General features: G+C 43.5%; 1 protein-coding gene across 3 annotated transcripts in view; it reads left to right on the forward strand.

Moving 5' to 3' along the window:
• The first annotated feature begins 7,142 nt into the window (after positions 1–7,142).
• NFAT5 (nuclear factor of activated T cells 5) overlaps positions 7,143–24,520 on the forward strand; it is a 150,384-nt gene continuing 133,006 nt past the window's right edge. The window contains exon 1 of one of the 3 annotated variants that reach the window (XM_073308338.1): positions 7,143–7,161. Coding sequence is in view for 2 of the 3 variants with exons in the window: in XM_073308336.1 (XP_073164437.1) it covers positions 13,252–13,396 (145 nt within the window). In the remaining variant the exon portion in view is untranslated. Of the gene's footprint in view, positions 7,162–12,753; positions 13,083–13,225; positions 13,397–24,520 lie in introns of those variants that run through there. The other 2 variants (XM_073308337.1, XM_073308336.1) reach the window with 2 other exon arrangements.

The raw sequence follows: 24,520 nt of genomic DNA on the forward strand, positions 1-24,520 counted from the left end.
CCTTATTTATTTTCTCCACACCAGTCATGATTTTATAGACCTCTATTATATCTCCACTTAGTCATCTCTTTTCCAAGCTGAAAAATCCCAGTCTTATTAATCTCTCCTCATATGGCAGATGTTCCATACCCCTAATCATTTTTGTTGCCCTTTTCTGAACCTCTTTCAATTCCAATATATCTTTTTTTTGAGATGGGGGACCACATCTGCACCCAGTATTCAAGATGTGGGCATACCATGGATTTATACAGAGGCAATACAATATTTTCTGTCTTATTATCTATCCCTTTCTTAATGATTCCCAACATTCTGTTCATTTTTTTGACTGCCGCTGCACACTGAGTGGATGTTTTCAGTGAACTCTCCACAGTGACTCCAAGATCTCTGTCTTGAGTGGTAACAGCTAATTTAGACCCCATCATTCTATATGTATAGTTGGGATTATGTTTTCCAATGTACATTACTTTGCATTTATCAACATTGAATTTCATCTGCCATTTTGTTGCCCAGTCACCCAGTTTTGAGAGATCCTTCTGTAGCTCTTCGCAGTCTGCCTGGGTCTTAACTCTTTTGGGTAGTTTTGTATCATCTGCAAATTTTGCCACCTCACTGTTTACCCCTTTTTCAGGTCATTTATGAATATGTTGAATAGGACTGGCCCAGTACAGACCCCTGGGGGACACCACTTTTTACCTCTCTCCATTCTGAAAACTGACCATTTATTCCTACCCTTTGTTTCCTATCTTTTAACCAGTTAACGATCTAGGAGAGGACCTTCCCTCATATCCCATATGCATTTAGAAGATGCCACAGTGTCTCCCCTGGCTGCCCTCAAAACCTGAAAGAAGTGCTCAGGGTTCCTCTGTTATGGAGTTCTTAGCTCCTTCTATAGGCAGCGGGTATCAGAGGCTGGGGGAGGCTGAGCCTCCCAAAACAGACAGGTGTGGCCCCACCCACACTCCACCCCCAGTCCTCCTCCATCTGCTTCCCGCTCTGCGGGCGGCCATCTTTTCCCTGTGCCATCATGGTCCTAGCTGGGGCTGGGGCTTCACTGCCCAGCCACTGGGTACTCCAGCCCCCCCAGCCCCAGAGCACCCAGTGGCCAGGCAGCGCGGCCCCAGCCCCAGAGCACCCAGTGGCCAGGCAGCGCGGCCCCAGCCTCCGTAGCCCCAGGCTGCGCTGCCTGGCCACTGAGTGCTCTGGGGCTGGGGAGGCTGGGGCCGCGCTGCCTGGCCACTGGGTGCTCTGAGGCTGGGGCTGCGCTGCTTGGCCTCTCGGCGCTTTCGGGCCGGGGGGCTGGGGCCGCACTGCCTGGCCTCCCGGTGCTCTGGGACTGTGGATCTGGGGCCGCATTGCCGGACCTCCCGGTGCTCCGGGGCTGGCCAGTGACGAGGCTGAGATCACACTTCCTGGCTCCTGGCGCTCTGGGGTGAGGGAGAGGGCTGGGACCGTGCTGCCCGGCCTCCAGTCTCTCTGGGGCTGGGGATGCGAGCTTGGGGCAGTGGCCAGTGGCCTTGGTGGGGGAAGGGGTTCTGGGTTGGGCTCGAATGGGTGCGGAAGGGGCGGGGCTGCCTTGGACGGAAAGGACGGGACTGGGGGGCTAGTCTCCCCAAGCCAGTGGGTCACCCACCACCCATTGCTCCTTCCCAGAAGAAAAACATCCCAATTAGTCCACAGACTGTGTGGATGAGCTGTCTGCCCTCATACCATGGTGTCAAGGGCTTCTCCTGCTCTGTCTGCTGTTGATCTCTAGGATCCCAACTTCCTCTCCTTCATATGTGGCCAGTATTCCATTACTGGAACATATAGTCATGCCCTTGCCTGCACCCTCTTCTGATCCAGAGCATTAGATGGCAAAGAGCTTTAGCTGAGATCTCAGTTCCATGGGTTGTCCTGGTCAGCTTTGGAACTTCCTGGGGAAAACTGAGAGGCTTCTTGGGACAGCTTGTATAGCACAGCGGGACATCCCAGGGCTCTTGTTCTCTTTTAGTTGCTGTTGTCTCTTTAGGTATCCCACTTCAGTCTCTCTTCCTATGTAGCCTCACTAGCATGGCAGGGTTTTTCCTCTTACCCTTGGGAGTCTGGAGATTTAACAGATCAGCCATAAGACTCCTCCTCACCTTTCTCTCTCTCGTAAGACAGCTTTGTTATTGTATCTGCTTCCCAGACCAGGAGAAATGTTTGCAGCAGCATCCCCTCTGCTAGCCAGTATTCCTGACTACCTGTCTATTCAAGAAGTGGCACTGTCCATTTATAGACCTCTTCCTGTCAAACAGCAGTGCAAAGTTTCTCTTGTTCTGCTTCAGAGCAGGGATGGACAGACTATCACCCATGTATTTTTGTTGAGAGCAGAGCATAGAGGAACCTTATATATTCTCATTGTTTCCTTTAATCCCACCTGTGGTGAAAAAGATAGAACGCAGACATATTAGTTGTTCCAGTATGGGCCAGATAGTACTGACACATGCTTTTTCTTTGAGTGGCTCTGCATATTCCCACTTGTGGGGCACTTTGCCACCGTGTGGTGCCCAACAGTAGAACCTTCTCCAAGCAGTGCCTGTTGGAGCGCATGTGAGCCCCATCTGACTCTCCCTTTGATGTTTTTGAATGTTCCAAGGGCAAGACGAAGGGGGTGCTTCTCTCTCTACCGTCTTAGTTCCTTTCACCTGCTATGCCAGACAGAAATGAACTAGGCTGGTCCTTCAGATCCGGAGTTTCTCCAGTTATAGTGCCTTGTTATAGCTGTTGTTCTTAGTATAGGTTTTGTGTAAGGTAATTTATGCACAGTAGAATATAGATAGTTTAATATAACTTTCATAAGGCAATTCCATGTGTTATGGTGGAACTGCAGGTGAAGCTGTTGCTGAGCTTTAAGAGAAATGTTTCATTACCAGTTGTCATCCTGGTGTCAGATAAAGGCATGAGGTGCCTTAAGTGCCTGGTAGAAGGACACTTTTTCTATGGGTGTTCTATTTGCCGGACTTTCACTCCCAGATTAAGGAGAGGCAGAACAGACATTGCTGCTGCTCAAGGAATCTCTGGCTGCTAAATCAACCGGTTCTGGAAGATCACTGGATCTGAAAACTAATAGGCCTGATTTGGCTTTGATGGCTTAGAATCAGAGAATATCAGGGTTGGAAGGGACCTCAGGAGGTCATCTAGTCCAACCCCCTGCTCAAAGCAGGACCAATCCCCAATTTTTGCCCCCGATCCCTAAATGGCCCCCTCAAGGATTGAACTCACAACCTTGGGTTTAGCAGGCCAATGCTCAAATCACTGAGCTATCCCTCCCCCCATTTTTTAGCAAGGTTGAGTTCCAAGTCATTGGGTTCTTTATCAGTTCCAGTTTCCAATCCTTTAGCTAAAACTGTCAAGGCTTTGAAGATACCATTGATAGAAAAAGGTCGATGGCCTGCTAAGGTACCTAAATCCATATTGATTCTGACTGTATTGGTTCTGAAGAAGCAGTTGAAAGAGAAGACAGTGACTGTAAGCAATGCCAGATCCTGTACATTAGACTTACTGAATCTGTCCGAGTCTGACTTAGCCTCTATGATTCTGACTTTGAAATCCGGACTTTCCTCAGATTCGAAGAGAATGTTAACAGTCGTGGCTGATGACCACTGTCCTGCACCTAAGGCCAGGTCTACATTCGGAAATTAGATAAGCATAACTGCGTCGCTCAGGGGTGTGAAAAATCCCCAATCCTGAGGGACAGTAAAACTGACCTAACCTCTGACTTCCCAATGACATAGCTACTGCCTCTTGGGGAGGTGAAGCTGCCTCTTAGCTCAGCTGCAGAGTTTTAAGTGTAGACCTGCTCTAAATGTTCCTCAGATCTGTCTGACAAAAATCTGGCAATGAGGAAGAGAGTCTTCCTCAGTTCCACAATTTGCTTCATTGTCACCTGAAAAGAGGAGAAGAGCAGAGGAGATTGTTAGTTTTTTTCCTGACCCTTTTATGTTGCCTCCTCCTAAGACCCCTATGGACAGATCTTTCTCATCCTTTATTTCTTTTCACCCTAAGGTTCCACTGCTGTCTCCAGTGAGATCCATAGTGGATCTGAGATGGAGGAAGAATCAAGAGACCTGATTTGTCCTGAGTTGTGCCTCCTTATACTTTTCCTCCTCCTATGGTATATTTCCAGATCCCCGCTACTGGAGAGACTGGCAGCTCTGGTCTTCAAGTCCCTATTGGATTCCACCACCACAGTTACTGGATCACCCTCCTTATGGATGGAGAGGTGAAGTTTAATCCGTTAAGGATCTGGTTACTCAACAGTTCTCAGATCTGTTTCTTCCGTATCTGTTGGTAGCTCAGCTGGTAGAAACTGATATGCTTTCTGAAGAAGAGGGTAAGGAGATAGTTCCTATTTTTGAACAGGAATAAATGGATATAGATTTTGATCTAGATGTAACATCCTATGAGTTTGTGGGTGTAGCTTCTGTGTCCTCCCACTCTGAAGATGCTTTGCAGTTCCATGACCTTGTGGATTGCACAGTAGCCACATTAAACTTAAAATTTAAGACTCTGGATCAGTACCAGAGCAGGCACAGACTTAACATTTTAAAAAGTCTAAGGGAAAAGGTACTTACAGTAGATCTTCCTTGATTTGCTGGCCAAGACCCAAGCTCATAGTTCCATGTTTCTCCTGGAACAGTTGCTGGTATCCTCCTTCCTTCACTACCAGGAACTGGAAGAGCTTCCCCCTAGACATGAGTGAATGAAAACTAAGAAGGATTATTCTAATAAAAATGAAGTACTAATATGTAAAATTTAGTATAAAAAAAGGAAATTTGGAGCAATCTAGGGTCTGCTGAATCCTTTAATTCTAACATCCGCTTAATACAGAAGGTATATTTTATATCTGAGATTTAAAATTTGTATCTGTATGTGTGAGCTCATTCTGTGTAAAGCACTACCTTAGAAAATACACTGATTTGAATGAAGCAACAAGGTTGTTCTGTAGCTCCCAATAAGCCTGGCATCCCAAAAGGCCAGAATAGTTTTGTTCATTGTTTCTTCTATGCAGGGTCCAGAGGCCTAGTTGTTGATCTTATGATTTTCAAAATTCCCCTCAGAAATGTCTCACTTACCCCAAACATGCAAGTGTATCAGGAGAGGAATATTCAACACATGGGTTAACATATCACTAGATAGTAGAAAGATCCAATTATAAAATAGATATGTATTTATAAAGAGAAGACCCAAATGAACTAAATTGTGCTGTAGAAGTTAACAGGTGTTTCTTTTAACTAAGTACAACCCTACAGTTTTAAATATTGCAGTTTCAAAAGTATCTTCTGATATCATTAAGGAATACAATTGCATTAATACTACTTTCACAGCTCCTTTTACCTGAGAATCTCAGCAGTTTAGAAACATTAAACTTCTTGACACCCTTATGAACTATGTAAGTAATTCAATTCAATTCATTTTACGGAGAGGCTAAATTAAGCACAGCGATGTGAAACCCTTTTCCCAAGGTCACGTGGTCCAATGTGGTCCAACATTGGTTGTGCTACTGTCACTATACTATTTCTAGTGTGCTTGCTTGATGACAGCTAGTGCAAGTATGTGTACATGAGCTGGGAATCACACCCCTAGTTCACAGTATAGACGTAGCCTTAGTAACTGGTTAGCCAAGCTATGCTTATTTCATTCTTTTAATCTTCTCACAAATTAGTGTCTCCAGCCCCTACATTTTTTTCCTCAGAATTCTTTTCAGACTGTTTAATCTTTCTAGCACTAAAGGTGATCAGAACTAAATGCAGTATTTCAGAGCCCCTGAGAGCCAAGGTATTCTCATCTCCCTGTTCCAGGATATAACTGTACATGCAGACAAAAAACAACATTTTTGCTACAACAGCCCATTGCAAGTTCATATTTAATCTGCTAACCACTGTCACCATTGGTCTGGTCTCATCTTAGGACTTCTGAAACATCTCCTTCCCTGGTGGATTTGTGTTGTGAATGAGTTCTCTCTGATGACATTGGGCTCTACTTTTGTAGACTGAATCCCAGCACTATTTCTTGCCCATTTTCTAATCTTTCTCGGTTTGTTGTTTGCAGTTGTTATTCCCAACTGACTATTATTTATTACCCCTTCAAGTTCATTAATCCGTCAAAGAAAGTTAAAGGCAACCAGGTCTTAAAGATACTTTGAAGCACCTCTCTGGACACTTCCCTCAGTGCGATACATTGCCATTTACTGATATTTGTTTATGGACTATTTTCAGATGTATTTCAGTTTGTGGGACAGTACTTTCACCCAAGACATGTTGAATTACATTTTCAAGTACAATTTTGGGAGGTACTCTTTAAATTCTTTTCTAAAATCTAGATAGAGAACATAGACTATTTCTTCTATGTCCATTCATTTTGTTACTTTGATTACAGAAAGCACTCAGGTTTGATTTGCATGGTTTTGATTGTATATTTTTCCTGATTTCTGTGTCACCAAGGTGTTTACAGATTATTACATACATTTCTAAGGTGCCTAACACTATAATATTAGTTTGGCAGATTTTTATTTTTGTTCATTTTTTTTTCCTGAGTCCTAGAAATCAGCTTTAATGGATGATAAGTATAAGGACTGCTTCTATATTGCCCTCTTTAAGATTGTTACTGCATTTGTCTATTTTCTTCCTTCTCCAAGATTTGATAAAACTAATTGTCAGTGGCTCAATAAATTCATTAGTTAATCTTCTTAGATCCCCGAGATTCTGGGCCTGTTTATTCGTACAGTCCGATGAATAGTCAGTTTTCCCATGTCTTTCCTTACATGCTTTTATTGACAGCTAATGTAGGCACCCTTTACTATAGAGGCCTCTGAATTTAATTGGGAGTGTTCCAGTTGGGAAGATCCTGAGTGTTGCAATCCAGCCTTGGAGACTACAATTCCCATGATGCCTTGAGAGAGAGAGAGAGAGAGAGAGAGAAACTAACTTCCTCTTCTACTGGGAATGCAGCCAGGTAGAGCATGCAGTGGGCTCCATTTTGGGAGAGGAGCTGAGATTGGTCGATGGAACTCAGCTGAGAGCCTGCAGGGGCTTTGACCAAGCAGGGAGCCTCAGAGGCTGTTGGTGGCTTCACTGGAGCCAGGGCAGAGACTGTTGCTGTGCCCAGAACTGACTGAGGAGGGCCTCCAGTGAAGGCAATGTGAGTAGCCACCACCCTTGTTTGGGAAAGTACTTGCCAGGAAGGGGGACAGTGAAGAGAAGTGAAGTGAGCTGTAGCTCACGAAAACTCATGCTCAAATAAATTGGTTAGTCTCTAAGGTGCCACAAGTACTCCTTTTCTTTTTGTGAATACAGACTAACACGGCTGTTACTCTGAAACCAGTGAAGAGACTGTAAGGGGTTGTCTGGGTCTGAGAAGAGATGGAATGGTCTTGTTATGTAACCAAACCCAGGGTTCCTGACATCTGGTTAAAACAATTCTCATCTTCAGAGGGGTTGTGCAGTTTGGAATGATTCCAAATTAGAATTGCCCTGCCTCTTGTTGCCTTGGCTGGACTGATTCACTGGACCAAGAGTGTTGTCCCCAGCTTCAAGATCCTCAAGCGTACCTACGCAAGCATTTAGACCTCTGAAATCCAGAGGAGAGTTCACTCAGAGGTGGGGTAAATGGTGGCAGTGTAAACGCAAGTTAGAATAAGTTTCATTTATTATAGTACACTGTATTTGTTAATTGATTTATTGAACTGCCCCCTGCTGATTTAAATTAGTGGTGACATTTAATCGCAGTCTATCATGTTTTCTTAAATTGTTAAGTAAAGATGTGTTAACTCCAGTCTAAGTGTATATTGTTTAGAACTGGTGTTTTTGAGTAAGACCCATTGCACGGATTAGTTTAGATTTATTCCTTGAGGCTCCCAAGACACACCATTGAGTGTGTACAGGGTCCAGGTAAGTGGAGGCACCACCAATTTTAATTTCCTTTGCAAGTAAAGGGACTACAACAGAGGGGTGGATAGAGGTTTCCCACCTATCCAACATCATCACTGGGATACTCCGGATCTCCTTTACTGTCAACAGCATTAGGCACCCAGGTGAGTGTTGCCTGCTCCCAAGTAACACAGAGAGGAAAGGGGGGTTACACTATATTCATGAAGTCTGTTGTTTGTTTTTTCTATACTAGTCATTGTTTAAAGATAGAATTTTGAGAAGTAGTTCAGTAGCTCAACCATTTTAGACGTGCTCATTAAAATGCCTTTTAAAATATTTTTATTTTTCATTTATTCTCTTCAGCCGTGTTCACACTTGCAGCAGTGTACAGGGTATATGTAGTTACATGTAGCAGTGATAGGCAGTCTGTGTCCACATGGTGGTGTGTGGCTACAGAGGGCAGTGAAAGGCTCTGGCAGCAGGGAAGGCTCCAGAAACTCCCACTGCTCTCCCCCAGCCAGAGCCTTTCAATGTGGCAGGAAAAAGCTCCAGAAGCCAGGAAGCAGCAGAAAACTACATTGCAAAAATAGCAGCATAGAAATGGGAGGCACTGCTTTGGCATGTGGCGAGCCGTGTGGGGTATACATTCTAGAGTTCTGACATTTCTGTACTTGACTCACCTAAGCAATGCCTCACTGTTTTCACTGCTATTTACACCTGTGCTAGCTGAGCATGTAGTGTCTGTATTCAATATGCTGCTCTTACTGTAGACCATGGGTTGGCAACCTGCGGCATGCATGCCAAAGGCGGCATACGAGCCGATTTTTACTGACACGCTGTTGCCAGCCGCCAGCCCTACTCAGCCTGCTGCCTGCTTGGGTGAACAGAACCCCAGGCTGGCAGTGGGCTGAGCGGGTCTGGCGGCCGGGACCCCGGCTGGCAGGAGCCAGCAGACGGAACCCCAGACCGGCGGTGGGCTGAGCCGCTCAGCCCGTCGCCAGTCTGGGGTTCTGTCCGCTGGCCTTGCTGAGCCTGCTGATGGTCTGGAGTTCCGGCCGCTGGCCCCTTGCCAGCCAGGGTCTCAGTTGCCGGCCTGGGTGAATGGAACCCCCGGTCAGCAGCGGGCTGAGTGGGGCCAGCAGCCGGGACCCTGGCTGGCAGGAACCAATGGAACCCCAGACTGTCAGTGGGTGAGCTGGTCTGGGGTTCTGTCCGCCACCCCCACTCAGCCCACTACCGGTCTGGGGTTCTGGCTGCCGGCCTCTTGCCAGCTGGGGTCCTGGCCATCGGCCCTGCTCAGCCTGCTGCTGGCCTGGGATACCAGCCGCCAGCCCCGCTTACCTCGCTGCTGGTCTGTGGTTCCAGCCGCCCAGCCCCCTGCTAGCCGGGGTCCTGGCTGCTGGCTCTGCTCAGTCCGCTGCCAGTCTGGGGTTCCGTCGGGGGGCCCCTGTAAATGTAAAATTTCTTACTGGCATGCAAAACCTTAAATTAATGAAGACTTGGCACACCACTTCTCAAACGTTGCCGACCCCTGGTGTAGACATATCTTCTTAATATGAAGAAGTTCAGTGGTATTTTTTTGTTTTCTTCTTTTACCTTGAAATTTTGTATGGTATAGTCTTTTTTTGTTCCCTTTTCCATTCCCAGTGCAGGTTCTCATTTCTTTGGACCAGAATCTTGTGCATCCACACTTGTCTCATATTTCTTCTTCATCAGAGGAATAGTAATCTCAATTAAGAAGTTTGAGATTCCTCAGCCTTCTTTCACATTGGTGAATTTTAATACTTTACATCACCTATTATTCACTAAGTTTCTTAATTCCCCAATATTTACTTTCTTGAAATCCATATCTTCTGTGAACTCAGTCTTCAGTGTGTTTATTTCAAGTATACTTTGGTCACTAGTTTCAACACTTCTGTTATTTACTTTCTCAGTAGTTTTTCTCCCTCTTAGTAGAAAATTTACCCACGAGGAGTTTGCATCTGCCAGGATACCATGCTCTTGGCATAATGAAGTTTTTCACTAGAGAAAACTTAGGAATCTTAGTTTTAATTATACTTGTCATTCCAGACTTCTGGGCAGTTGATTATGCTATCCTGTGGTCTCTCTCGCGCCTTGATCCAAGAATTTTTCACTCACTCTTTGCTTATCTTAGTGCTCTTCCACAGATGCCAATTGCTGTGTCGTTCCCCCACCCCAATTCTCATATCTTTTCTAAAAGTATTTATCCTCTTAGCTGCTTGTTAAGCTCAAATTTGTGAAACCCCAGGCAGGTCATTTAAACTCTGTGCTGAAGTTTCCTTATTCTGATATTATTTAGAGAGTAAATTTGTCTTTGTAAAGCACTTTGAGATCCTCAAACGTGAAGTGGGGTTTTCTTTGCCAAGTGTGCACAGTGCTTCCCCCCCCACCACTTAGTGCTCCCCCCTCTTCTCTTTTTCCCTTTCCTGAATTGATTGATAGGGATAATATCAACATTATGGTTGTGAGAAACATCCCATCAGCTTTGTGATGCCATCTAGGTTACATCCTCTGTGAAGGAGTTGAATACTCTGGCTCCCCTTTATACAGCAGGCAGACAAGCCTCAGAAAATGCTTATTTTAGAAAAGGCTAAATAGCAAGAACTATTGTCTGTCTCCGACCCCCTCTTTTTTCAGTGTTTCGTTTTTCTGTGATAGGTCACCCATTCGCTTGCATTTTTTCACCTTTCAAGGAAAGGGCTCTCTTACCCACACCTTATGTACATATAATTTATTTGGGATATAAGATACCAACTAGTTGTATGGAGCAGGACCAAGCATGATATCTTTGTAAAGAATGAAAACTCAAAATTGTTAGTTTTAAAAACAAATAGTAATTTTGGGGCCTTTGTAGCATCTACCCTCACAGAGCAGCTGTTTAGTAGGAGTCCTCAGGCTGACTGTCATTGGGACCAGATTCAGCAGTTCAAGAAATTGAGGCCTGGAACATCCTGTTTAATTAGAGGAAAAAAAACTAGCAGCACATGGGCTGATACACAACGCTCTGGTAGACTGTGGTACAAGGGATGCCATTCACAGAGAGTTGACGGACAGAATAATAGGTACTATTCTGACTTGATGAGCACAAAAAGATTAAGTTGAATATTAGTAACTTCTTCATTCTAACCTAAACCTTATCAACCCTTCCCTATTTTAAGGGAAACGAGTCCATGACAAGTTTTAACGTATCACAGGAAATCAGGTTTGAAATAGAGACATAAACTTCAAACTCCAGCAAATGTGACCTTTTTTTACAGCTCTGGAATGGTTTTCCTCCAACTTCTTCAATCAGCTTTGAATGATTTTCTTCAAACTGTTGCTGGGGGGAGAAAATTTAGCTCTTCTGGTCTGTACTTGAGGGTGAAAAGCTATAGCACAGGAAGAGGAACACAGATCCCTGCAGCCTAACCTATGTGGGTCCTCCAGCTCTTTCTCACCTTTGCCTGGTAGCAGCTAGCATTCCCCTCTTGTTCTGCTTTTTCCTCTTTCATTTCCCAATCAGGGTGGTTTAGTCAGTGTGGTCAAATGTGCAACAAAAAGGGGCCTTACTTCACCAGAGACCATTTGACTAGCATTCACTACACCTGCCCCAGAGCTGCACAGGGTCAGAGAGGAGCTGCTTCATGCTTGTCAAGCTACAGTGATTACAAAGTTCCAGGAGATTCACCTAGGGTGACCAGGTGTCCGTTTTTTGACCAGAACACCCGGTGGCAAAGGGACCGTGGCAGCTCTAGTCAGCGCCGCTGACCGGGCCGTTAAAAGTCCGGTCAATGGTGCTGCCCAGCTAAGGCAGGCTAGTCTCTACCTGTTCTGACACTGTGCTGCGCCCTGGAAGTGGCCATCAGGTCTGACTCCTAGGCGGGGAGGCACCATGGGGCTCTGCGTGCTACCCCTGCCCCGAGCACCAGCTCTGTACTCTGGCCAATGGGAGCTGGCAGGGCGGTGTCTGTGGGGGAGAGCAGTGCGCAGAACCACCCGCAGACCTCTGCCTAGGAGCCGGCCGTGCTGCTGGCTGCTTCTGGGGCACGGCGCAGCGCAGTCCACGGTGCCTGTCTTAGCACCCCTGTTGTGTGGCTGACCGGGAGCTGCCAGAGACAAGCCCATCCCAGAGCCCCTCCCACACCCTGACCTCCTCATCTCTGGCCCCACCTCAGAGCCCTGCCCCCCGCGCCCAGTGAAAGGGAGGGAGGGGGAATGTAGTGAGCGGGGGCGGCAGGACCTGGGGGGGCGGGGTGTTCAGTTTTGTGCGATGAGAAAGTTGGCAACTCTCCTCCCCTGTCTGCGTGAGGCACAAGGTAAGATCCCCCCCTACCTAGGGGCTAACTGGATTCTCCATCTCTCCCCTCCACGCGCTGGACGGCCCCGAGCGTGGCGCGGCCCCCTGCCCATTCAGGAGCCCCCTTGGTCTGGCCGGTCCCCCCCCCCGTGGCGTGGGTCGGGCCTGCCCCTTCAGGTGTTCTAGAAGCTTCGCTCTTTCCTCAGCTGAGGCTCTTCTCTCATCCCCCCTCCGTCAGTCACACGGACCCGGCTACTCCCCCGCTGGTAGTACTCCCTCCCGCCGCGCCCAGAAACTGCGCAGGCGTAGAACCTCACTCGCGGGCCCCCCCCGGTATTTGAGCACGCGACCCCTCACCAAGGGGCCCGTGGGCAGGCAGGCACATGCGCAGAATGACCCAACGAGCGAATCAAAATGGGCAAAGCCTGACTGGGTCAGTCTACGCCTGCGCACGATATCTGACCTGTGGCTGTTCCCCTCCCTATGCCCCCTCCCTCGTCCCCCCTCCGGAGCGCGTGCGCAAGTCGCCCGCTCAGTAGTTCTCGATGTGTGCCACCCTCCGGAGTCCTTTCGGTTGGCGCATGCGCAGAGCAGTAACGGAGGGGGCAGTCTGGAGCGTTCCGTTGGCAGCGGCCGGATTCCTGTCAGCGGCGGCGGAGCCCGATCCTGACAGCGCGGGAAGCCCCTGGCCTAGCCCGGCCCGCAGTGAGCGCGGCGCGCCCCCTCGGCTCCCGGTGTCTCCCCTCCCCACGCCGGGGCGGCGGAGGCAGCAGCGCCCCTCCTCCCGGCGGCCCCCCAGCCCCTGCCGGGCCGCGAAGCTGCGATGCCCTCGGACTTCATCTCTCTGCTCAGCGCCGACCTCGACCTCGAGTCCCCCAAGTCTCTCTACTCCAAGGGTGAGTGCGGGGCCCGGGGCGGGGCTGCGGGCGCGCTCGGCCCCGCGGGACCCGCCGCCGCTTGCCGCGGCCAGGCTGCCGAGAAGTGGCTCCGGTGCTCGCCCCGCGGCGCCCCCGCTTGGCGGCCGGGCCCCTGCCAGGGAGACCTGCCCGGCGCGGAGCGGGGAGGATGCTAGCAGCCCGCCGCGGGGAGCGGGCCCCGGCAGGCATCCCAGGGAAGCCCCAGCCCCCCGCTCGGCGCGGAGATGGCAGCGGGGCTCCTCGGGCTGCATTCCTGGCGCGGACACGGGCTCCTCAAGAATGTGTCCCAACAGGTTGGTGCGCACGGGACGCGGCAGGCGGCCCGCTCTGCGATCAGACCCGTGGGCAGAGGGGCTGGGCTGCGGCGTGTGCCGCTCTCCCTTGGCCGGGCCGGCGCTCGGCTGCTGCCGCTGGCTTCCCACTGCCATGTCGGAGTGTGTCTGGAAGGCACGCAGACGGAGTGTGTAAACAGCGCCGAAGCTGACATGTTGGCTGCATGCGGGCCTGGGTAGAGCGTCTCGGTTGTGACTTCAAAACCAACGGAGACCGGGGGAATGGAAACACAGCTGCGCAGGAGTCTCATAAAGCTGTTGACTAAATCAATGGAAAAAAAAATGTTCTTGAATAAACTGAGTCGTTTCAGGGAAAGGGGTGGAATTCTGTCACAAAGTCGAAACTGGCTAAGAGTCAAAAAACAAAAAGAGTTGAGATATGTGGTTAATTTTCAACATGGCAAGAGAGTTTATGGTGCCCAGCGGTTTGAGCTGGGACTAGTATTTACTCTCTTAACTGGGGATTTGGAAAAGGGAGTGAACAGGGAGGTGGCAGAGTTTTCAGATGCTACAGTCTTTAGGGATAGCCAAGATGATAAAAGAATGTATGGAACGTCAGAGCTGTGCTAGGTGAATGAGCAGCCTGATGTCACGTGAAAGTCCCTGTTGGCAAACATATGGTAATAAGGAGACCGTGCCGTGGAAGGCATAATCTGAGCTACATGAACACATCATTGATTGCTAAACTCACTTTTAAATTAAAGATTTGGGTGTTGCTGTGGGCAGCTTAATAAAATATCTGATCATTGTGCAGCAGAGAGATGAAAAATACAACTTTTGTATGTATAATAAAGGGATAGAAAATAGTGAGCATATCTTGCTGCTATATATTATGTCCAAGTAAAAAAAAAAAAACCTATTAAACTGGAGTTAAGGTACCTTAACCAGTACCCAGTTTTTTAAAGGCCAGAAACATCAGAATTATCTTGTTATCCCCAAAAGAAAAGTTATAAACCCAGGAAATGCAGGCCTAAGACCAAACTTAAAAGAAATTCAAACATGTTAAGGTATGGAAATACACAGTTAAGGTACTCAAACAGCTTTAACTCGTCATGGTGCCATGCAGTAACCGTACAATTGTGACTAGTACGTAATAGTGTTTGTAGTACCAGATTAGATTAAAATGATTTTTAGACTTTTTTAATTCTCTCCCCCCTCTCTGGGAGAGACTGTCAGTCACCCAGAGAGGGACTTCCCTTCTGCTGTACAAAGGGTTCTGGGTAAAGAAGCATTCTATAAAACTCCTAGGTCCAGAGGCAGAGTAAGTTGCAGGGCAGGTGAGGAAGGGTCACATGGGGGAAACTGGGCCAGTTACAAGACTTATAGAGTACTTTGAATGAGTAAATGGACTGATGTAATGGAAAAGTATCCATTGTTGTCGTTGTTCTTTAGCTTGGTTTTTTATTATGTAGAATAAATTATTAGCACTCATTTTGATAAACTTCTCTGAACTGGGTCCTGCTGATTTGTTTGGGGAACCTTGCTGCCATGCTCTGCTGCAAAGTTTCTGTTACTTCATTAAGATAATTTAGGACAAAATGGTCTGATATAGGCTGCCAAATTTCTTAAAGGACTCACTTAAATTTAACTTTAACCTATAAATGGGCCTTTTTTTTTTTAATACAAATTCTCAGAATATCTGTTTTGTTCTTCAAGTGCCATAATTTTCGAGTGGATATATTGTATTCTTTATCTGTAAGAAAGTGGTTGAATTTGCTTGAAGTGCAAAACTGTTTTCAACTGAAATACAATATATAGACTGGTGGGCTTCCATAATGTAATTGATATGCCTTCACTGTTAGTTCTGGTAATTATTTCTGAAAAAAGAGCAGAACTTGAAAGGGTCTTGAGATGGATGAAATGATGACTAGAAGTATGTGTAAAGTGTTTAATGTAGAGGAGATGAATAAGACTGGGTGTGATGTAGGTTTATAAAACAGAGTAGATGGAAAAATTGATTTAAATACAAATCAAACTTTAAATTTATATAGGTTTATTTAAACAAATATTTGAAATTGACAACCTATATTAATGTGTACATTTATTATATTCTAATATCTTTTTGTATTTGATTTAAAGCAGTACAGATTTGTTGCAAAGTTTTAAAGAAAGTCAGACCACTGAAATGATGGAAATCACTAAGTATCTTGAACACAGATGTAGAGAATGTTATCTTAATTTCAGTTTATTCAACTTGTTCAGGTCAATAACTAGTTAATTCAAAGTTAAGAAACTAATTGCTAGTTGAAAAATTAGGAAAGCTCCTTCCTCTTACAATAGCTGAATAAATGCTTTGTATGAGAGGATGAGATTCACTATGTTTCAAGTCTTGAAGGCCGTGGTGACCAGAAACAATCAGTACAATTTGCTAACTACAAATAATATCTCCTTCTGTTTAATAAATCAGTTGTTTTGTATCTAAAAATATGTTTCGACAGACTTTTTTTTTTTATGGATCTAGCACACTTAAGGTAGTTTTTAATTGAATTTGAATTTCTGTCCATATCCAACTTGACAAAAATCTCAAATAAAAAATTAATCGTTTAGTAAAAAGTTAAGCTATGCTGCTTAAATATGAATAGCTATTGTGTGTTCTCCTTGTTAGAAAAAAGAAGCACTAAATTTAGTGCAAAGACTATATTTAATTGCAAATCAGTGTGTTTTTAATGGTTACCATCCAGTGAGAATTAACCTGTCTTTCAGAAAAATAACTGTTGTGCAAATGCAAATTGTGATAAAATTGATTATTTAAGTAATAGATTTTCTGCTTCCTGATCTAAATCATGATTAAAATTGGTGATTTAAATCACTTTGATCTAACTCAATCAACAATAATATAAAGAAATATGAGGATTTCATTTTTATGCTTTATCATACGATAAGAACAAAGGGACATTCACTTAAATTGAAAGGCAACACATTTAAAACTATAAAAGAAAATACTTCTACACAGTGAATAATTAATCTGAGGACGTAATTGCCCCATGTTATCCTTGAGGCCATTAGATGGGTACAGAAAAGTACTAATGTTTGTGTGGATAATCAGAACATCCACCATTATATTATATTCCTTGTATTTTTCTTCTGTCTAACCTCTTATGATTCAGTGCATAAACTAAAAACCGAGAGAGTTAGGAAAAAACTCTGGACACAGTGGGAATGGCCAAAAGTTGAGGCATCTACATTTGTGGGTGTAGGCTAGGGAGTATTGAAAGGGTGGGATTTTACATAATTGCTATACTGTTGTTGAGAAGTGTAGTCATCATGCAGATCAGAGCCCCTCTACCAATTGGATTGTATAAACTTGTGTTAATTTATGAGTCTATTTAAAACTATACAATATTGCTGCACTCTGAGACAATTACAGTGTAGTATAATACCAATCTCATAGAATATTGACTATTAATATTTGTACAAAGTTTGGAAGTAAAAGGACCATATGAATCATAAATATTTGACCACGTTAGTTTCCATGTAATTAAGTTTACTTCCAAACCATAGGAAAAATAATCAGAATTCAAGCAGTAGGATCTAAGTACACTTGTTTAAACATTCAAAATGGGCAACAATATAGAAATATCAATATGGTGGTAGTGCTGTTGGAACAATGAGTTTGTCTGCCTGAGTTACATTTTACATGACTTTATCAAAGTCAAATGGTTGGTTTGACGCTTCTGATGTAAAAACACTAAGTACATAATTGAAATGATGGAGAAAACTGTTTCATAGACTGTCTTAATAATTTCAAAAGCTTGATATGGATTATTGGAAGCCCAAATGAACTACGAAAATGACTTCTCTTTGTTCAAGATGCTGTAACACATGTCAGTCTTTGTACTGATTAATAGTTCCTACTATATCTGTCTCAGTTTGAGTTATCTCATTTACATATATTTTTATAAATAGATTTTATTCAGCTTTTGGAAGAGAATATCCTTTCTGTAAAGATAGTATCACTGAATTCTTAGGTTGGGAGTTCCAGTCATGCACTGGAAGCTTGAAAAGATAAAAGAAACAAATGCCAGAGGGGTTCTTAAAAGCATGTCCGTGGTGCCCATTTCCATATTATCTTGAGTATGTGGTTGTTAGAACCAAGCAAAAAAAAAAACCCTTCAAGGTCTAATGTCTGGAAACCATTGCAAAAAATGATGCCAGATAGCCTCAAAAACAAAAAAACCCAAACCACAACCCATGGCAAAAGAAACAAAAATATGCATGTTGTTTGTATATAGATCATTAAAACCATGCACTGATAATATATCTAAAGAAAATAATAATGGGTCTAACTCCAGACTTTGCAGAACACCATCCTCAAGATAAAACAACAAGAATTTTGTCATACAAAGGTAAATTAGCAATCTAAGAGACAAATCACTGGCTCACATACTCTTGAAAACCAAGAGGTTAGTTGTCCTGTGGTTGGTAGATTCAAGTGCTGTTTTCAGTACTAAGAAAATTACGTAAATGATAGCATTGTAGCCACTTGAAAGGCCACTAAGTACCATGAAGAAATGGAGTACTTGTGGCACCTTAGAGACTAACCAATTTATTTCAGCGTAAGCTTTCGTGAGCTACAGCTCACTTCATCGTAGTGAAACAGTTTGTCGAGTGATAGGCCCTAAATCCAAACTGATTAGTATCCACTAATTTAGTTAATCCTTTCATTTCAACAATTTGCGGAAATATTAAACCACTTTCCAAAATTATGTGCCATATATTGCTTACCTATGCTTGTACAATGCCATGAAGTCAGGTTTTCCACTGGTGCAAGGAACAGTAGGACTTTGTATTTTGTCTCTCTCTTTTATTAATTTCCTTATGTAGTTGAGTTATTCTAAAAGTTACAAATCCAGTATAACTGTAAAAATGCATTTTGTAGGATGTATTTGTGCTGCCTTTAAGAAGTAAAGTAGAAGCTCTTTGTACTGGGAGTATTGTATAGGCGCACATGACATGTTTTCTTTCCTTATTTAAAGCTTCGGTGACTTCATAATCATTTTGATGTTTGTTAGAGAATTGTTGGTACAGAAAGACCTATATCTATCTATCAAATAAAAATTTCTAATAAGCATTTTAGCACTTTATGTAGAGCCTTTTCATACTCCAGGTATTTCAGTGCTTTAACTTCTTAGCATATGCGCAACGTGCCTCAGGTGGCACATGACTAGGAGTCCTCACCAAATTTGGTCCGCTGGTTGGATCATTAGCTTCCCCGGGCTGGGTACTGATGGAGAGCATGACATGAATGCTGATCCATGCTAAAATGAGTTAAATCCCAGTAATACAGTGACTACATAGTCAAAGAGAACTAGAGCGCCCATTTTATGTTTACTTACAACTTTGGATATTAAAATTTGTGTTGAGAAAAGTTGGGGAGGATATTGCAATTATCAATTTGTTTGATCCTCATCACTATAGTATCTGAGCATCTCCTAATTATATAGGAATAGAAATAATAAAAATAATACTCTGATTTATATTTTTAGTTTTTCTTAGGAACATAGAGGGAAGGAGTTGTCATACTGTGTCAGACCCATGGTCCATTTAGTTCAGTATCCTGTCTCTAACAGTAGTGCTTCTGATGAATGTGCAAGAAAACCTGCACTAGGCAAAGATTAGGTAATCTGGCCTTTATGAAGGTCTCCTCCTAACAGATAATAGTTAGAGATTGTCTAAATTCCTGAAATATCCGTTTCAAAAATTGTTGGCACTATAACTCTTTGATATTTTTGCTATCCATATGAATGTCTAATTCCACTTTGAATCTTGCTAGGTTCTTTGTCTCAGTGACATTCTGTGAGAAGGAGTTCCACAATCTAATCACACAGTGTGTAAAAGGTATTTCTGTTAAATAGTTTTGAATTTGCCACCTCTCAATTTCTTATTGACTGTTTCTGTGCTCTTGTGTTGAGACAGAGAACAGAAGCTCCAGATCTTCCTTCTTTATACATGTATTATTTTGTGTACTTCGTGTTCCCTCTTATTCATCTCCTTTCTAAGGCTCTTGTTTGCTTTCTAGTTTGTATGTCTCAGTGTGAAGAAACTGAGGGAAAGCTAAGTTGAATAAATGAGTTTTGTATTTAGTTCTGAAAGTTGTTAGTTCCATAGTCATTCCTGTCTTTTGCTGGGTTGAATACTGTTGCACAGGTTCAGTTCCCGGGAAATATCTGTCTCCTCCTCTCATGAACCTCCTCGTATTGATCGGTAATTCTGTTTTTCAAATGAAGTGTCGCTGTTGAGGGAGGTCATAGTCAAAGAGAGAAATGTGATCTTCCAGGTAGCAAGGACCAATCCCATGAAAGGATTTGAATATCAGAACAGAAACCTTGTATAATTAAAGCTGAACTCTATTCAGGTTGACTCTATGTAAGGGAAGCCAGCACAAAGAACAGCACACCAGAGTGATATGTTCACAGTAACCTGTCTTGCTGCAGTGCTTTTTGACAATTGAACCTTTTCCAGGGTGTGTAGCTTGACTCATGGATATGAGCAGCAATAAATAATCAAGCCTGGAGTCATGAGTGTGTGATGCCAGGTGTATGTTTGATAGGTTGGGGTTCAATTTTCTGCTCAGTTGCCATGGTGGCAACTCACTTCTGTTTACAATTTGTGCTGTGTATCCAGTAGCGCTGAGGAATCCCAAAGGATCCAAAGGTTGAGGGTTGATTTATCAGTCTGAGAGTAGATACCCACAATAATTGAGGGTATTATAGAGGAGGGAAGTTCTTTGAAGTGCTGCTTTCTTCCTACCAGCTTGATCTTTCTGTCTTGGGTTCATCTTTACCCTCTGCTCTTCACTCAGGTGTTGGTTTTGGTGTAGGCCTTGTTTAGGATTGTGTTTTGTTTTTATGTACAGAAAATGTAGAACAGGATGATGTCCGTGTACTGCTGGCATTTCATCCTAAATTTTCTCACTGTCTCACCAGCTTCCCAACAGCTTCATATAGATGTTGAATAATATGGGGTAGAGAATTGACTCTTGTGGGACTATGCAGTTGAAGGTTTCACAGATAAGACGATCATTTTATGGAACTTTTCCTCTGTGCTTAATCTGGGAGGAAGAACCTGAGTCATTTCAGATCCTTTCTGTTCAGTGCTACAACTCCTTGGAAGAAGGACAGGAATAGTTGGTGATCAATAAAACTAAATGTAGTAACAAAGTCCACTGGGGTATGTATGAATGTATTTTCCTTGTCTCTAGGCAGGAGGAGATGGTACTGAGACAGCATATTATTCTGGTGGACTATGTCCTAATGTGAAACCTAAATGATAGAAATTCAGCAGTCTGGTAAATAACAGATGGGTCTGGTTACTGTCTTTTGCTAGTTTCTTGATTAACTTAGAAAATGGGAGGTTAAATGTTGGGCTGTAGTGATTGAAATGTCTAGTGCAATCCAGTTGGGACAGGTCAGTCTTGCGTGGCAGCCCTGATTGCTGTCAATTCTTTCAAGACTACTGCTTGTGTCATAGGGCTAAATCCTTGAAAGGAAGGGTATTGTGTCTATGGTTTTGCCCTTGGCTTGGTTTTGTTGGCCTCTGGTGTCATTCCAAAACCAGGTGATTTACTCTGTGAAATACGAGAACTCCTCACATCTGGAGATGCTATATTCCCGGGTTGAGTAGAAGCAGTTAGGGATTTTAAAGTGACTTTATGGTTTGGGAAGGTTCTTCAGGATATGATTTCCTGCCTTTGTGGCAGAGGAATAAAGATAGGCCCTACACCTCCCTTACTCTCAAAAAGTATCTTATGGTCTTTAACTTCATCTGGACCAGCAGCAGAAATCTTTTGTTCTGTCTCACGTGAATGATAGCATCTTCTTCCCAGGATCACATTGCAGAATTAGTATTCTGTATGAATATAACAGCTGGTTTGAGACTTTAAAACAGACTTCAGACCTAGAAGTGAAAATACTTTCAAGAAAGCTGTCTGTAAGTGAAAAGCAGTATTTTCAAAATAACTTCATTCTCTAAAGTTGGCATTATATGTTTTGTCAATATGCAAACTTATTTCAGGTATTAATATGCATGGTGGTTTAAGCTTTTACTTCATAGCTATAAACAAAGTTTACATTTAATGGTGGTAGAAGGATTGTAACTTGCTGATAATGTGGCAGTAAGCCAAGAACTGCAAAACCTGTTACTGGAGCATGTCTATATTGGCTGTAACTATAGAAACTCTAAACCTGATCGAGTTGCAGATACTCTCTTTGGCTTTACGTTTGTTCATTAGACTTTCTGATTAAATTAACGAGGACCTAGTATTAGACCGCTATTGTCAATAATAAATTCATTAGTTGGCCTCGAACAGGTGATCTATGTTGACTTACTAAATAAAAGTTTCAACAGCTTTTTGGGTGTCCTCACAACAGTGACTGTGGTTGACCAGAAAGTTATACCAGCAGTTTTTTGTTTTAAATTACAGAGATGCTACCAATTTAGTCAAGGCTTGAAATCTAGATTTTAATTTCAGCAGAGAGGACTTACAAAACTTCAATAGAAATGGAACTTTAAAAAAAAAAAAAGTTTGACTGTGAATACTTCCCTGCAGTGAGGCTTAAAAGTGAAATTGACCAGTTCAGTTTCATTGTCCATTTTAAGCGAAAAGCAAATAATTAAAAAAAAAAAAAATTACCAATTATTCTGATTTAACTCTCCTGTAATAATTCAGTAAAACACAACTAAGGTTACCTTTAACACAACTAGAGTTTATACAAAAAGTTCATTTTCTAAAAAAAGTTCATGTGTATTCTTTTTCAGTAGGAAATATTCATAGCTAGATAACTAGGTTTGAATTAATAAGGTAGGAATGCTTCCGGAAGCCGCACAGGGCCCGTGGCGCCACCGGGGTGGCAGTCCTGTGGGCTGGATCCAAAGCCCTGATGGGCCAGATCCAGCCCGTGGGCCATAATTTGCCCACCCCTTGTCTGGACCCTTGTATCATCAGGGGCTTCTCCACCTACCCTGCTGAAGGATAGACATCTACCATGGTTGCCTCATTAGGGATTGGTAGAGAAGCCCAGGTCCACTCTCTCCACCAGGCTCTGTTCTAGGACCCAGTAGTAGGCAGCTAGCCCCTGCACATTGGGATGCTATCCAGGTGCGTCCCAGAGTTGCTTCCTCTCAGTGCCTCTCTTCCCCTAGGATAAAGAACTGAAACACAAAAATAAAGTTTGAGTGTCAAAAGTCACCAGTCCCTCCTTTGCAGGCTCATTCACTATCCCCAAGCTTCAGACAGCAAGAGCTCCTGTGGTGCTCCTTCCTAGGAGTTCAGAAGGCTGATCAGTTACCTCCTCTGCCTACAATTTAGCTACTCTGTTTCCCTTTTTAAGTTCTCCCTCTAGATTTTGCATGCTTGGTCAGGCAGGGCTCCTTAACCCCTTCTTCTCTAGCATGGGGTTTCTATACCCCATCATAGGTCCCCGGCAAATCGTGCTTCCTAAGCAGGCCTCCTTTGCTTTCTCCTCAGAGGTTATAAACAGCATAATTGTAGTATTACACAGCTCTTCGCTTTCTTCAGCACTGTGTCAGGATTGGGTGCAGCTTCCCTGCTGAATCCATGTGGGGGAATTGCACCGTGATCTCCCACCTCTGTGCAGCAAGTGGCCTGTGTTCTCCACTGCCCTACTGGAGCTTTCACATTTATTTGACAAATACAATTTGCAGAATTTTTCAGTATTGCGGACAAAATTTTTAATTTTTTGGCACAGAATGCCCTCAGGAGTAATCACACTGATCTTGAATTGAACATTCAGGTCTGGCTTAAGGCTGTATGGTAACGTCTGATTCTAATGGACAAACAGTAAAAAGCTAAAATAGTTGTCATTTCCCAAAACCCCTTACATCAACAACTTGTCATAACAATGCATGTTTCAGGTGTAATGTGTAGAAACTGCCCAATGGTGGTACAGTATAAATATGTATGGATTATTAGTGTTCTGTTTTATAAATCTGCCATCACAAAATATACTTAATATTAATGTTTTACATAATATATTACGTAGTGTTTATTACCTATCTTTTTCATTTGGATGCAGTCAGTCCATCCATCAGTTATCCATGCTGTGAACATTGAGGTCACACCATTGTTATTTTCTAAATAATTCAAAAACCTTTCAGATCACTTACAAAGTTTGAAGATAGTACAATAAAAATTCTCTTGGTTTTCAAAACAGGAGTGGAGTTAAAAGGCTATATTTTGCTTTTTAAGCAAACATGAGCGAGATGGGCAGTAATTCAGTTTGCTTTTAATATCCGGAACATGCAGACAAGTTGAAACATGCCAAGGAAACATTTAGAGAGTAGGGTGAAGTCTCTCATATTGGGGGTGAGCTTTGCATCTCAAGAATGTGTGGAAATAGAGCTCTGCTCAGAGGCTTTCTTAAAATACATTTATCTTTTTAGTTGCACGCTGCATTATTCTCCCTGCCAAAATTGCAGGCCACGTTCCTGTGCCAGCAATTAAAAACTGAATGCCAAAGGGAGAGGGGGGGAAAAAACACCCATTTCTTTAGTCTGCAGTCCCTTCAGAAGTGACCTGTTGTGTTGGTACCACCTTGTTTAGAGGTCTGCACAGCAAATACAAACTGATCAGTGGTAGTTCTGGTAGTACTACACTGCAGGTAAGTGATAAACTGAAAATTTGAATAGTGTCTGTTTATATTATGGCAGTTTCTATGATACTTTGCCTTGGACTCCTGGTCCATTAAGTCCAGTATCCTGTCTTACAATGGCCAGCACCAATTACTTTTCGTAAAATCCAATTTAACCGTTCTCTTAAAGCTAATATATAAACTAAATTGCTGCATTCTTTGGGACAGGGCCTTTGTCTTCCTGTGGTGTTAGGGAAAGTACCTGGCACCTTTTTGGACACTACTGCAATCTAAATAACAGTAATCTGAATTGACACAGTATATCTTGTTTCAATCCTAATTTCTCCTCTACTTTTTGGAAATTGACTCATTGCAGACACTTGTTAGCAGTGGGTACCTCTGAAATTGTGTAAAAAACAATTTCAAGAATTTCATTGCCGTCAGCTGTTTTAGAAACTGTGATTGAGATCTGGTTCTGCCAGATGGCAGTGCTTGG

The sequence above is a fragment of the Lepidochelys kempii genome, chromosome 12 (genome assembly GCF_965140265.1).
Source record: "Lepidochelys kempii isolate rLepKem1 chromosome 12, rLepKem1.hap2, whole genome shotgun sequence".
Classification (NCBI taxonomy): Eukaryota; Metazoa; Chordata; order Testudines; family Cheloniidae; genus Lepidochelys; species Lepidochelys kempii.